The sequence below is a fragment of the Schistocerca piceifrons genome, chromosome 3 (assembly GCF_021461385.2).
Source record: "Schistocerca piceifrons isolate TAMUIC-IGC-003096 chromosome 3, iqSchPice1.1, whole genome shotgun sequence".
In the NCBI taxonomy this organism is placed as follows: Eukaryota; Metazoa; Arthropoda; class Insecta; order Orthoptera; family Acrididae; genus Schistocerca; species Schistocerca piceifrons.
Window position 1 is genome coordinate 288674283 of NC_060140.1, and position 16295 is coordinate 288690577.

The 16295-nt window shown below is 36.8% G+C and overlaps 1 protein-coding gene across 2 annotated transcripts in view; it reads left to right on the plus strand.

Annotated features, from left to right (window-relative positions):
* Positions 1-16295, plus strand: part of LOC124789582 (ABC transporter G family member 23-like) — a 515640-nt gene that overhangs the window by 475353 nt on the left and 23992 nt on the right. For both annotated transcript variants that reach the window (XM_047256987.1, XM_047256988.1), the window contains exons 13-16: positions 5190-5367; positions 13936-14051; positions 15832-15902; positions 16063-16151. In XM_047256987.1, coding sequence (XP_047112943.1) covers positions 5190-5367; positions 13936-14051; positions 15832-15902; positions 16063-16151 — 454 coding nt within the window. The remainder of the gene's footprint in view (positions 1-5189; positions 5368-13935; positions 14052-15831; positions 15903-16062; positions 16152-16295) is intronic.

A 16295-nucleotide genomic window follows, 5' to 3' on the forward strand; every position in this document is an offset into this window, starting at 1 on the left:
TAGAACTTGTGTGTGTGTGTGTGTGTGTGTGTGTGTGTGTGTGTGTGTGTGTGTGTGTGTTACTTATAATCTGAGGATTTGTCCCCAAAACAAAAATGCCATAGCTTAGCATTAAATGAATGTGTGAAAAATATGACGTTCAGAGGCAGGTATTGCTACATGTTGGGATTAAAATTCTAATATCAAAGCATTCTGACAAAATTTCCACTATCTTGCTGGTATATTCATCCCACTTTAACTGATAATCAATGACATGCCAAGAAATTTATTTTTGGTACACATTCTATTTCTTTCTTCTCTGTCGTGTTGTCTCATGTAAGTTTCTGGGTAACTTAACTTAGGCTGTTTGGAAAACATCATTACTTTCATTAAAATGCATGCTGGCATCAGCATTAATATAAGAAGATGTATCTAAATCCTGTGACACATTACTTGAATAGAAGAGATATTTTTCTTAAAGTGGACACCCTGTGAACTGAATTAGATGCAGACACAAGAAGGCTTGTGAGAGAAACATGTAATTAAAACCTTCATTGGCACTGTAGTTCATGTACTATCTGAATATAGTTTTTATTTACAAGTTTTGAGCATTTGATTCCTATTTTATGTGTGAATAGTTGGTTTAAACACCATCAAAGAAGATTATACACATGGAAAGTTCCAGGTGATATTGCTAGACATCAAATAGACTTTGTTATAACCAATAAGAGATTCAGAAACTGAATGAAGCTGGGAAAAGCCTTTCCATGTGCAGATGCTGATGTAGATTATAATTTTTTCACAACAGATATTAGGACAAGATTAAAGCATATTAAGAAACAGCATCAGATGATGAAATGGGATGTTGAGAAATGGAAAAATGAGAACTTTGAGAAAGGGTACAGTCACTATGTTGAAAATAAAATTAGAAGGCATAAGGGGAAGTGCAGAAGCCACTGAAAAGTGTAATACCATTAGATTAGAGATTAGATTTACTTTCATTCCAATTGATCCGTAGTGAGGAGGTCCTCCAGGATGTGGAACATGTCAGAAAAACAACAATACATGACAAATATTTAAACTAAAACAAATAAGCTAATGTACCATTCCACAGGTCCCAAGTGGAATGATCGTCATTTTTTAATGAACACTAAGAGTCATTTTACAAATACTATTGCACTGAATTTAAAATAAAAAAGTTTTATATTTATTTATAAGGTAAGAAACATGTAATACAACTACTGTAATACTTATTTACAATGAACACATTACTGCACTGAAATGGTGCAGAAGTTAGATTATACTTACACACACACACACACACACACACAAATTTTCAGTGAACACATTACTGCACTGAAATTGTGCAGAAGTTATGTTGTACTTATATACAAATCAGTTGGTTTTCCTCAGAAATTCATCAATGGAGTAGAAGGAGTTGGCCACCAATAAATCCTTTAGGCTTCTCTTAAACTGAATTTCATTGGTTGTTAAGCTTTTTATGGCTGCTGGCAAGTTATTGAAAATGTGTGTTCCTGAATAATGCACACCTTTTTGTACAAGACTAAGTGACTTTAAATCCTTGTGAAGATTATTCTTATTTCTAGTATTGATTCCATGAATTGAGCTGTTGGTTTGAAAAAGTGATATATTTTTAATGACAAATTTCATTAAGGAATAAATATATTGGGAAGCTGTAGTTAGTATCCCTAGTTCCCTAAACAGGCTTCTGCAGGATGTTCTTGAGTTCACACCACATATAATTCTTACTGCACGTTTTTGTGCCCGGAAAACTTTAGCTTGGCTTGATGAATTACCCCAGAAAATAATCCCATATGACATTATGGAATGAAAGTAAGCATAGTATGCCAGCTTTTTCATTTTTATATCCCCTATGTCTGACAAAATTCGCATTGCAAACAGAGATTTGTTAAGACGCTTCAGCAGTTCTGTGGTGTGCTCCTCCCAGTTGAATTTATTATCAAGCTGTAATCCCAAGAATTTAACACCGTCCACTTCTTCTATCTTCTTGTCATCATATGTTAGACATATACTCTTGGGACACCCCTTACAAGTTCTGAACTGCATGTAGTGTGTTTTTTCAAAGTTACACACAATGTTGGAAGGATTTAAGATAGAAATTGGAGAAGTGAACAGAACAAGAATTAAAAAAGAGTGGATAACAAGAAGTGTTTTGGATGAAATGGATGAATGCAGCAAAAGAAAAAATGATAACTTGGCAGAAGGCAGTACGTAAAACTGAACAATGAACTATGAAAGTTAAGGCTACAGAGGATTGGCTGTGGAAACAGTGTGGGGAAAGAGAAGAATTGGAAAAAAGGAAAATTGGAAGAAATGTATAAAACAGTGACATTCTTAACAAGCAGAGAAGTAAGGAAAATATGCAAACAAGGAGTGTTTAATAAACATGGGAAGAAGACAGTATGTACAGAAGAGAAGAAGGAAGTGTGTATGGATCATATGGAATACTTACACGGTGCAAGGCTGTGAGCTTTTGGAAGACGAAGGGGAACAAAATGAAGAAGACCAAGGTCCTAAGATAACAAAAATGGAATTGGAGAAAGCAGTTCAGGAGGTCCAGGAAAAGAATACCATCTGAGGCAATGAAAGTCTTAGGTCCATATTCGATAGCCAGACTGACTGACTGATAGTAAACAGAATTTATGACACAGGAATTTTGCCTCAAGATTTTCTTAAGACCATTCTAACACCTTTACTTAAAAAGTGTAATGATGAGAGCAATGCTAAGGAGAATTGAAAATAAAACTGAGGAAAATACTAGGTAAGACTAGTATGGATTCAGAAAGGGTAAAGCAACAAGGATGCTATAGGTTCCAGAATGGAATTCTCACTCAGCAGCGCTGATATGAAACTTCCTGGCAGATTAAAACTGTGTGCCAGACTGAGACAAACTCAGGACTTTTGCCTTAAGCAGGCAACTGCTCTACCAACTGAGCTACCCAAGAATGACTCACAACCCATCCACACAGCTTTACTTCTGCCAGTACCTTATCTCCTACCTTCCAAACTTCATAGAAGTTCCTGTGAAATTTGTGAGACTAGCACTTCTAGAAGAAAGGATATTGCAGAGACATGGCTTAGCCATATCCTGGGGGATATTTCCAGAATGAAATTTTCACTGTACACCATAGTATGCACTGATATGAAACTTCCTGTCAAATTAAAATTGTGTACCAAAACCAAGACTTGAACTCGGGACCTTTGCCTTGGAAGGTAGGAGATGAGGTACTGGTGGAAGTAAAGCTGTGAGGATGGGTTGTGTGTCATTCTTGGGTAGCTCAGTTAGTGGAGTACTTGTCTCCAAAGGCAAAGATCCTGAGTTCAAGTCTCAGTCCAGCACATTGTTTTAATATGGCAGGAAGTTTCATGCTGTAGGTTGCATGAGGATGATTGGAGAAAGAATGACAGAAATGAACATGGAGGTGTACATTTCTTTTATCAACTGGGAGAAGACTTTTGATAAGAGTCAACTGGAGTACACTGCTGGGAATTTCAAAAGATGTGGGAATATACTGGAAAAATAAAAGGTTAATAAAGGAAACGTATACAAGACAAAAAAGTGACAGAAGAGCTGAGCATTGAAGGGGTTATAAGGCATGAGTGTTCACTGTCACTGAAGTTCTTGAGCATATGTGGAGAACAACTTACAGGTAAGATCACAGAGGTTGCAAGAGGCACTGTAAATGAAGGAGAGAGTACAAAGACCATACAGTGTGCAGTTGATCAAGCTGTGCTTGTGGAATGATAAGAGGAGCTACAGAAGATGTTGAAGAGTATTGCAAGAAGGGGAAAGGAGTATGGAATGAAGATAAACATAGAAAAGGAATAAGTGATGAGAGTAGGGAAGAGGTAACATATTCCTAGATAAAAATAGAACAAGTAAAATCCTTTCTGTGCCTAGAATGTTTAATGACTGGGAATACAAACTGTTTATAAGAAATAAGAAGCAGGATATACATGAAAAAAAACAGCATTTGAAAAAGTGAAGCAGTTACTAACATCTAGAAGAATTCCAGTGGAGCTGAGGAAAAGATCTGCTAACTGTTATGACTGATGTGTAATGTTATACAACAGTGAATAATGGACAGTTAAAAAGGAGAAGAAATATATTTAGAAAGTTTTGAAATGTGCCTAGAATGTTTAATGACTGGGAATACAAACTGTTTATAAGAAATAAGAAGCAGGATATACATGAAAAAAAACAGCATTTGAAAAAGTGAAGCAGTTACTAACATCTAGAAGAATTCCAGTGGAGCTGAGGAAAAGATCTGCTAACTGTTATGACTGATGTGTAATGTTATACAACAGTGAATAATGGACAGTTAAAAAGGAGAAGAAATATATTTAGAAAGTTTTGAAATGTGCTGTGGATAAGAATGCTTAAGGTGAAATGGACTGACAGACTTAAGAATCAAGAAATAATGAAGAAAATAGGAGATGAAAGAAGATTATTGGAAGTAATCAGAAAGGGGAAAAACCTTGGGTGGGACATACAATGCACAGGGATTGTCTGCAACAAAGAATTGTGAGGGAAAAGAGGAAGGGATGAGGGGAAGAGGTAGTAAGAGAAATGGAATGATGGATGACATTAGAAGAGGACAAACATACAAACAAATGAAGAAGATTCTCAGAACAGGACAAGACAGAGAGCCTACAGTTGAAACCTGTCACAAGATAGATACACTAAAGAAGAAAGAAGATAACAGTCAGGGATGTCTATATTTTACAAACTAATGTATCTATTTTAATTTCATGCAAATAAACATTACTCTCATTACATTGGCTTACAATATTCTAATTCTGTGCCATTTATTTCTCACAATAAACATCTTTATTCCCCCCCCCCCCCCCCCCCAAGTTGTGTGATCTTGGATATCCATTATTTATTACTTTCTCTTCAGCTGACACTATTAGCACTGCTGTTCTATCGACAGGGTCTGCTGACATTCTTTTCCTTCAGTAACTAATTAAAAGAAATGAAGCAAAATGTTTCAAATAGTGGCACGTCAAACCCAATGGTTCCTTACTTTTTTCAAACTGGTATTTGTTGTATCACATTATGATTTGTGTAATTTGTACATCATACTTTGACTATACTGAAAATTTGTATGAATCAAATTGGTTCATTACAAATAATAATTAACTGTTTTTGGTCTTTTGACATACAGAAATATTACCGGGACCTTGACAGTGCTTTGCAGCTAGTGAGAGATGGGTCAGCTATTGCAGTGTTATATTTTTCCCCAACTTTCAGCAAAGACTTGGAAACAAGGCAGTATGTGGGAAGATCAGCATCAGATGAGATTCTCAACAGCAGTTCAGTGGCTGTCTACATGGACATGTCTGGTAATTCACATAACATTCAAGATCTTATTCTCGAACCATTCTACTTCTATAGTATATCATAGATGCAAAAAGTGTGGTCCTAAATCATAAAGAGTTAAGTAATTCAAGAAAAATTAAGTGATTTTCATTTCCATTCTTGATAATCTGTTTACAGCTCACTGCTCTTTTCTTACCTAGAGTCACAGTCTGTTATTTCCTAAAGTAGTTTTGTTCCTTAATGACTTCTCTAGTTTTACTGCAATACAATACTACAAAGATATCATCTAAAAGCTTTTATTTAGAGATAATTGTTTACTGTGCTGAATATTCATGATTGGTTGGAACTGAGTGCCACAATAACTCAGATCTAGATTACTCTTTTCCAACAGCAATGTTCTTTTAATTCAGCTATCATGATATTCTAGTTTGGAGTGGTAAGAGATAGATAATAATAATAATAATAATCCACCAAACATAACAGACATGGAACGCTTCTGGAGCAACATATGGTCAAACCCGGTACAACATAACAGACATGCACGGTGGACACAAGCAGAAACAGACACATACAAGATGATACCACAAATGCCTGAAGTGATAATTTTGCAACATGAAGTCACCCGGTACGCACAATTGGAAAGCCCCTGGAAAAGATAAAATAGCAAATTTCTGGCTGAAGAAGTTCACCTCAACACATTCACATCTAACTAAATTATTTAACAGTTACATTGCAGACCCATACACATTCCCTGATACACTCACACATGGAATAACTTACCTGAAACCTAAAGATCAAGCAGACACAGCAAACCCAGCTAAATATCGCCCCATAACATGCCTACCAACAATATACAAAATATTAACTTCAGTCATTACACAGAAATTAATGACACATACAACACAGAACAAAATTATAAATGAAGAACAAAAAGGCTGTTGCAAAGGAGCGTGAGGATGTAAAGAGCAACTGATAATAGATGCAGAGGTGATATATCAAGCTAAAACAAAACAAAGGTCGCCACACTACGCATACATTGATTACCAAAAAGCTTTTGATAGTGTACCCCACTCATGGTTACTACAGATATTGGAAATATACAAAGTAGATCCTAAATTAATACAGTTCCTAAACATAGTAATGAAAAATTGGAAAACCACACTTAATATCCAAACAAATTCAAATAATATCACATCACAGCCAATACAGATTAAGTGTGGAATATACCAAGGAGACTCATTAAGTCCTTTCTGGTTCTGCCTTGCTCTGAACCCACTAACCAATATGCTAAACAATACAAATTATGGATACAATATTACTGGAACATACCAACACAAAATCACACATTTGCTATACATGGATGATCTAAAACTACTGGCAGCAACAAATCAACAACTCAACCAATTACTAAAGATGCCAGAAGTCTTCAGCAATGACATAAATATGGCTTTTGGAGCAGACAAATGTAAGAAAAATAGCATAGTCAAGGGAAAACACACTAAACAAGAAGATTACATATTGGATAACCACAGCGACTGCATAGAAGCAATGGAAAAAACAGATGCCTATAAATATCTAAGATACAGACAAAAAATAGGAATATATAATATAAATATTAAAGAAGAACTAAAAGAAAAATGTAGACAAGAACTAACAAAAATACTGAAAACAGAATTGACAGCAAGAAACAAGACAAAAGCTATAAATACTTATGCTATACCAATATTGACCTACCCATTTGGAGTAGTGAAATGGAGTAACACAGACCTAGAAGCACTCAATACACTTACACAATCACAATGCCACAAATATAGAATACATCACATACATTCAGCAACAGAAAGATCCACATTAAGCAGAAAGGAAGGAGGAAGGGGATTTATCAACATAAAAATCCTACATTATGGACAGGTAGACAATTTAAGAAAATTCTTTATAGATCGAGCAGAAACTAGCAAAATACACAAAGCAATCACTCATATAAATACATCAGCTACACCACTGCAATTTCATAACCATTTCTACAACCCTTTAGATCACATAACATCAACAGATATGAAGAAAGTAAGTTGGAAAAAGAAAACACTACATGGCAAGCACCCATATCATCTAACACAGCCACACATCGATCAAGATGCATCCAACACATGGCTAAGAAAAGGCAATATATACAGTGAGATGGAAGGATTCATTATTGCAATACAGGATCAAACAATAAACACCAGATATTACAGCAAGCATATTATTAAAGATCCCAATACCACAACAGATAAATGCATACTTTGCAAACAACAAATAGAAACAGTAGACAACATCACAAGCAGATGTACAATACAAGCAAATACAGAATACCCCAGAAGACATGACAATGTAGCAAAAATAATACATCAGCAACTTGCCATACAACATAAACTAATAAAACAACACATTCCCACATACAAGTATGCACCACAAAATGTACTGGAGAATGATGAATACAAATTATACTGGTACAGAGCCATTATAACAAATAAAACAACACCACATAACAAACCTGACATCATACTCACCAATAAAAAGAAGAAATTAACACAACTAATCGAAATATCTATACCCAATACAACAAATATACAGAAGAAAACAGGAGAAAAAATTGAAAAATACATCCAACTGGCTGAGGAAGTCAAGGACATGTGGCATCAGGATAAAGTTGACATTATACCAATTATACTATCAACTACAGGAGGCATGCCACACAATATCCACCAGTACATCAACACAATGCAGCTACATCCAAACGTATATATACAACTACAGAAATCTGTAATTATTGATACATGTTAAATTACCCGAAAGTTCCTAAATGCAATGTAACATATACTGTACAGTTAAAAGGAAGTCATGCTTGATCAAGGTCTGCGTCACTTTCCATTTTTAACCAGACATAACGTCTGAGAAAGGAAAGAAATAATAATAATAATTTTATCAATATAATGGAAGGAAACATTCCACGTGGGAAAAATTCTATATAAAAACAAAGATGAGGTGACTTACCGAACAAAAGCGCTGGCAGGTCGATAGACACACAAACAAACACAAACATACACACAAAATTCAAGCTTTCGCAACAAACTGTTGCCTCATCAGGAAAGAGGGAAGGAGAGGGGAAGACGAAAGGAAGTGGGTTTTAAGGGAGAGGGTAAGGAGTCATTCCAATCCCGGGAGCGGAAAGACTTACCTTAGGGGGAAAAAAGGACAGGTATACACTCGTACACACGCACATATCCATCCACACATACAGACACAAGCAGACATATTTAAAGACCATCTGCTTGTGTCTGTATGTGTGGATGGATATGTGCGTGTGTGCGAGTGTATACCTGTCCTTTTTTCCCCCTAAGGTAAGTCTTTCCGCTCCCAGGATTGGAATGACTCCTTACCCTCTCCCTTAAAACCCACTTCCTTTCGTCTTCCCCTCTCCTTCCCTCTTTCCTGATGAGGCAACAGTTTGTTGCGAAAGCTTGAATTTTGTGTGTATGTTTGTGTTTGTTTGTGTGTCTATCGACCTGCCAGCGCTTTTGTTCGGTAAGTCACCTTAATAATAATTTTATTGTCATTCGGCTGATTACAGCAATAGACAAAGTCAAGAGCATATATTTCTACATAACAACTTGGTTTATTCATAGATGTTTGAATTAAGCATCATGGTTACCCACTCCTAAATTCTGAGGTTGAATCGATGAGAAATTCAAAGCATGACAGCATAATGTTGGGATGTGACCATAACAGTTACAGGCTCCTCTTCTAAAAAAAATACTAACCAATAATTCCATCTCTGTAAACTGCATAAAACGCAGTCAGATTAGTAGAGTGCAGTAGCCTTTTGTGCAGAATTTTGGGGTTATAATCTGACCAATACAGGAATGTCAGTTGTTTAGACAACCATTTAAGTTACTACACAAAAGCACAGCATCTCCTGGGACATCTTGCAGGGTATTCTCATGTGACTGCTGACAGCATACAAAACCTGCTGATTTAAATTCTTGGACATCATACACTCTCCCAAGGAAGCTCAACAGTTGGTGCATGCTTCCTTGCAAAATATTTTGTGGACTGCAAAACAGAATTTCTTATAGCTTCAGTATTCCCAGTGTGAGCACTTGTAGGTTGGCAAGACAATTTTTTTTTCTCCAGTGTTGAATTCCTTTTTCAGAAATTCTTGACCTACTGCAAGAAAATCTTCTTATCAGGGACATTTTCACCATGCAGAATAGCAATACTTATGTGAGAGCTCTGTTCATTGTAATCAGCGAATTGATGCTTTTTAAAAACATTTCAACTGTGTACATGTGATGAGCTCCTGAGAAAAACATAATAATGACTGAATTATTTAATAGGATAGATAAAAAAATCTACTCACCAAGCAATAGCGGAACACAACATAAAAACCATTTGTAATTGGCAAGCTTTCAGAGCAAGTGGCTCCTCTTTCAGGCAGAATGGTTGAAGGGGAAGGAAGAAGGGTGAAGGAAGACTGGAGATGACCAGGAAAAGGCGTAGATTTTGGGAAAGTCACCTAGAACTGCGAGTCAGGGGAGACTTATTGTGTCTCCCCTGACCAGTCCTTTTCTTTCCTTCACCCCTCTTCCTTCCCCTTCAACCCTTCTGCCTGAATTAGGGCCCACTGGCTCCGAAAGCTTACCAAATACAACCATCTTTTATGTGGGTGTTCTGCTGCTGCTTAGTGAGTAGATTTTTTATCCATCCTATTAAATAATTTCATCAATAATTGATTGTTTTCATTGTTATAATAATGACTGAACACGACAGGAGAATGGTGAGTCAATGTGCCAAACACCACTTTCCTCAATCTTCCAATTCCCCTCCCCTTTCCGACCCACTAATGGCAAGAGAGTGGAGAATGAAAATGATGCCAGACACCACTTTCCTCACCCCTCCACCCCCCCCCCCACTGCCCCCCACCCTCACCCACCCCCACCCCCAGCCCCCATCCCCCCCGTCCCTTCCCACTGACAACGCTACAGATGATCAAAATGTGGGAGGTTTATTGGTTGGTACTGGGTTTTATTTACAATAATTGTATTGTCAGTTGTGTCATTGTCACACATTAACATAGAGTAATTCAACTCATTACATAGTATTTAGTTTAAAAACTGTTTACAATACAATTTTGTATTTCTTAATAAGCAAGTTTATAGCTGCAACACTTTTTGTTTTATCCATATTTTAAATGTGTGAGGCTTTTTGAAGCAGCCTATATGCCATCTTCAGTGACACTATTTTGTTGCCCTGTTTAAGTTCAACATATTTTGAACCTACAACTCCATTGTGAGGACTACTTTGAAATTTTTGAGCTCTGCATCCGATTCAGCACATCACCTATCTGTAGATGAACAACACTGTTGCCACTTTCACAAGTAATAGTAAATTGTGATATGAAGGTTCCATTTTAAGTTAACAGACGGATTGACAATTACTAAATGATCCTGAATCATAAATATACACTGATTCGCACGCGCACACGCTTGTGTGTGTGTGTGTGTGTGTGTGTGTGTGTGTGTGTGTGTGTGTGTGTGTGTGTGTGTGTCTGTGTGTGTGTGTGTGTGTGTGTGTGTGCTATAATTTTATAGTTTTATAGTTTTTATTGTAATGAACAGTTGTAGATACAGATCTTAACTCATAATATTTCTGAACGAATGTGGCTTGTTGTGCAGGTTATATCTAAATGTTTGGTGGAAATTACATTGTCTTGCAACTCTGAAATCACTGTTACAGTATAAGTCCATTCCAACTTCATAAAGACACTGACCCACTGCTTGCTAAACAGTCTCCACTGTCTTTTAGTATTGGTCTTGCTTCTGTTTCTTAACAGAACCAAAAGGATGGTAGTAGAGGGTACTAAGTTGGGACTGGAGGGGGATATAGAAGAGTTGCCCACCCAAATGCCCTGATCTTCTTCACAGTGAAACAGACAGTGTGAGTATGTGCATTAACCTGTTCCCATGATGGAGCTTCAAAAGTGTCAGGATATAGAAGGCAGCATTTACGGTTTGTCCTGATTGAAGAAAATCTATCAGAATTTTTCCTTCATACAATGTAGGTTTTCACGGCCGCTATTGCCTTCATTCAAAACTTCCAGGCTGATAGGCTGTTATCGGTGTAGAAAACTATCCCCTGATGTTTCACCTACAGCTGCGGGAGACACCCTCTGAGGTAAAGAGGTGAACTGCTTTACCTCAGAGGATGTCCCTCGCAGTTGGAGACGAAATGTCAGGACAGAGTTTTATACATTGACCATGACCTATCAGCTCGGAAGTTTTAAGTGAAGAATTTTTCTTTGTTGCATTCTGTGGAGGCAGTTCGAAGGTCACCACTACAAGGCTTGTCATGGATACTCATGCTTGCATCTTTAAAATGTTTCACACATCTCCTAACCCTGCTGGAGTCCATGCAGGTACCCCCACTGGCACATTGAAGTCGAAGGTGAACTCAGTAGCACATTTTCCCTCTGTAATAAGGAATTCTATAACAGCATGTGGTTGAAATGAAACTTTGAAGTCTGCCATTTTGTAATTATTGCCTGTGATAGATGCCAATGGCTTCACAATAAGGCAACATGTTATGTAAAGTCTGTAGATTACACACTCACAGTCATTTTTGTTACATTGTTGGAATTAGAATTTTAATGATAGGTTGCTCACACCTTTCAGTATGTCCCTCATACTTTGCTGTGTTTAGCTTGTGTAAAAACAATGGTAGTGACAGGGTAGTGTTAATTTACTATTAATACAGAGTGCAGAATTAGTTATTAAATGGTACTCTCCACAATTAATGTACATTTTAACTCATTCTGTATCCTTGAATGTTCTCTTCTGTGAGGGGTCTATAGAACACGAGTAGTGAACTGATTAGCTAATAACACTAACTGTATTTATGGGTTATCGCTAGAATCATTCGTGGTGGATTTGGTCTCACATTCAGTGCTCAACTTGTAAGATCTGCAGTAATAACCTACTCTAATCAAATATAATAAAATGTACATTTACAATACTTTTCTACAATATTATTTATTACTTGCCATAGACCACAGTGTGTACTCTTCTTTTCCTTTATCACTTGCAAGATGGAATATCAGAAGATCAAGGGTAGAAAACAGATAATGGAGGGAGTAAAAGTAATCAATCACTGTATATGTTTTATATCTAAAAACAAAGATGATGAGACTTACCAAACAAAAGCGCTGGCAGGTCGATAGACACACAAACAAACACAAACATACACACAAAATTCTAGCTTTCACAACCAACGGTTGCTTCGTCAGGAAAGAGGGAAGGAGAGGGAAAGACAAAAGGATGTGGGTTTTAAGGGAGAGGGTAAGGAGTCATTCCAATCCCGGGAGTGGAGAGACTTACCTTAGGGGGAAAAAAGGATGGGTATACACTCACACACACACACATATCCATTCGCACATACACAGACACAAGCAGACATTTGTAAAGGCAAAGAGTTTGGGCAGAGATGTCAGTCGAGGCGGAAGTAAATAGGCAAAGATGTTGTTGAAAGACAGGTGAGGTATGAGTGGCGGCAACTTGAAATTAGCGGAGGTTGAGGCCTGGCAGATAATGAGAAGAGAGGATATACTGAAGGGCAAGTTCCCATCTCCGGAGTTCTGACTTGCCCTTCAGTATATCCTCTCTTCTCGTTATCCGCCAGGCCTCAACCTCTGCTAATTTCAAGTTGCTGCCGCTCATACCTCACCTGTCTTTCAACAACATCTTTGCCTCTTTACTTCCGCCTCGACTGACATCTCTGCCCAAACTCTTTGCCTTTACAAATGTCTGCTTGTGTCTGTGTATGTGTGGATGGATATGTGTGTGTGTGCAAGTGTATACCCGTCCTTTTTTCCCCCTAAGGTAAGTCTTTCCGCTCCCGGAATTGGAATGACTCCTTACCCTCTCCCTTAAAACCCACATCCTTTCGTCTTTCCCTCTCCTTCCCTCTTTCCTGACGAAGCAACCGTTGGTTGCGAAAGCTAGAATTTTGTGTGTATGTTTGTGTTTGTTAGTGTGTCTATCGACCTGCCAGCACTTCTGTTTGGTAAGTCTCATCATCTTTGTTTTTAGATATATTTTTCCCATGTGGAATGTTTCCCTCTATTATATTCACTGTATATGTTTTGATATATCAACTGACACATAAGCTAGATTAAAATGATAGCTAAGATTTAGGACAATGCCCTTCATCAGAACTAACTGATATACATGTGCATACACACATCCAGCAATGGTGTATTCATAATTTTTTACAAGGTTTAACTTGTTTGCAACAGCCAAGAGACTAATAACTACGAGAAAAAGTACCACCACAGCTATATCTTGAGAATGACTATTGTCTCACACAACTAGTTTCAGTGGCACATAACTACCATCCTCAGCCCCACCACTGCCAAAAGTGGTGCATTTATTGTGGAGCCCTTGTTACTAGCACATGTGGGCTAGCATTTCTCAGGAGCCTCTACTCGACACCATGTTGTCTCCAATCTGCTATTGGAATGACACACTGATACAACTAATCTTTCTTTTGTTTTTCAGATCGGATAAAAAGTGTTCACTTTCAAGGAGAGCTCTATTCTGTTTATCAAGAAGTTGCCAAAGATATTGCTGGTAGATGTGAAATCAGTTACAGATATGTTACGCTGCCCATGCATGTAAGCATCATTACTCACTTGATTGATAAAGTCATATGCATAATTTGTTAGAGTACTTCTAGCAAATATAAGCTCACTTTACATTGAAAAATTCTTTGTAATGTATGTGATCAGTAATGTTTAGCAATTTGTCATATTTTGTAGACCTAGTATAGAATTATTCTCTAGCAGTTATAACTTACTTCACAGTTCTGAAACAAGTATAACATGTAAAATGAAAGAAATGGTTTCCAATGGAAATTTATGTTCAATTATTACAACTTATTTCATTATTATAACTTATTTCTAGAAAAAAGTGTAGTCTACTATGTAAAATGAAAGAAGTAGATTCAGATGGGAATTCCTGTTAAATTCTAAGACTTGATAACAGAGCAGTAGTCCAGAAAATACTAGAGTAATTGCATAACAATTCAGATTTTATTCTCAATCTTTGTGCAGAACTTCCTTTATAAATATAAAAGATAATCTGTTCTTAACTTTGCTTTTAGTTACAGAATATTACCAGAAAACAGTACTTTAGTTTGTTATGATATTTCTTCAGACATGGGTAAAATATTATTGTGCTACTGTGACTTGTTTGCCTGTTAGAGTTATTCTAACCAGCATTTAACATTACTCTCCACTGCATCACAACTAGCGGCTGAGATCATATAATTTACTTTAATATAATAATTGTTTGGTTTCAAAACAGTACTGAAAAATCGTGTATAGGAGATGATGTTGGGGAAATGACACATTACATGTAGGATTTGTCCTTGTAATAGTTGAGACCCTTATGTGTTTGGTAATTACAATGCTTTGTATTCCAATAGAATGATTTATCCCCTCATTACAAATCTGACATATGCTGTTTATCTCAGAATGATGGGCTGGTATATAGGGTGTCCCAAGAGGATTTGTCAATATTCTGGGATATGAAAAAACAATGATTTGAAGAAAAAAGCTTCAAATATGCCCTATTCCAAATCCTTTCCAAGATATAAAACATTGTTATTTATTTGACTGTAGGCTTCCCTGGCATACACTGCTGACGGATGTTTCTCGGGTCACCAGCAAGGTGGTAGCATTGATATATTGTGACATTTCAGGAAGTGTCATAGTACCCATCTTCTGGTGAAGTAGACGGGTGGTATGACACTTCCCAAAATGGTACATTATATCAATGCTACCACCCGGTTGGGGACCTGAGACACCTCCATCATTGTTATTTATTTGATGTATATTTCAGTACATTGTCAAGTTTACACTGTACCACAGTTAGTTAACATTACAACATGCATTTTATAAAGTATCAATTGAAAAACACATATTTTAACACATTCACATCCAAGCATAACTGTTGCACAGTTCACAACAAATGTTCACATATCCTGCTACCAACTTCATTACATTTATGCACTCTTGGAAAAATGTGTTGCCTGTCTGTTGTGTCTCTGTACATTTCCTAATGAGTGCAGCAGCATCCACAACATGATTAAGCAGTTCATCTAGCATACTCACCTTTTATTTGTACACCTAAGACTTTACCCAACACCATAAACAAAAATCTAATTGTGTAAGGTCTGGTGATCTTGGTTCTCAGTAAATTGTACTACCACTATCAATCTAGCGATTAAGGTAAGACAAGTACTGTTGCACCACTAGCACAAAAACAAATATATATTAAATGTGTTATATCTCGAAAACATTCATCACTGTCTGCACAGTTGGCACCTCTTGCAAAAACATATTAATTTATGTTTACTGAGATTGCCTTTCATTCTTATCTTTCCATTTCCAGTTCAACAAGCCTGTACATGGTTCCAAAGATCTAACATATGCAGGATTTCTTGCTCCTGGGATTATGTACTCGTAAGTACTGAAACAAATCATGATAGTAACTCATTTGTTAGTAATTTAAATGACAATATGAGATGGTTATCTGAAGATTGTTTTAATCCAATTACTATTTGTTCTTGTGATTTTTGGGACCTTATATGTTTAGTAAATATAATGCTTTGTATTCCGTTAGGATGATTTATTTCCTTGCTACAATTCTGACGTGCACTGTCCTCATCGCAGAACAGATAGAAGGAGTCTGGGATCGAAACCTGGTGTCAGGTAACATTCTTCTAATATATTTGTAATTTTAATTTACAATAGTTTTGTGCACTATCATTATGTTGTTAATCATCTTTACTGTTAGAACCAGGCAGTTGTTGTGAGTTGTACAAAGTTATGTTTGTACAAGAATGTTGTAAAAAT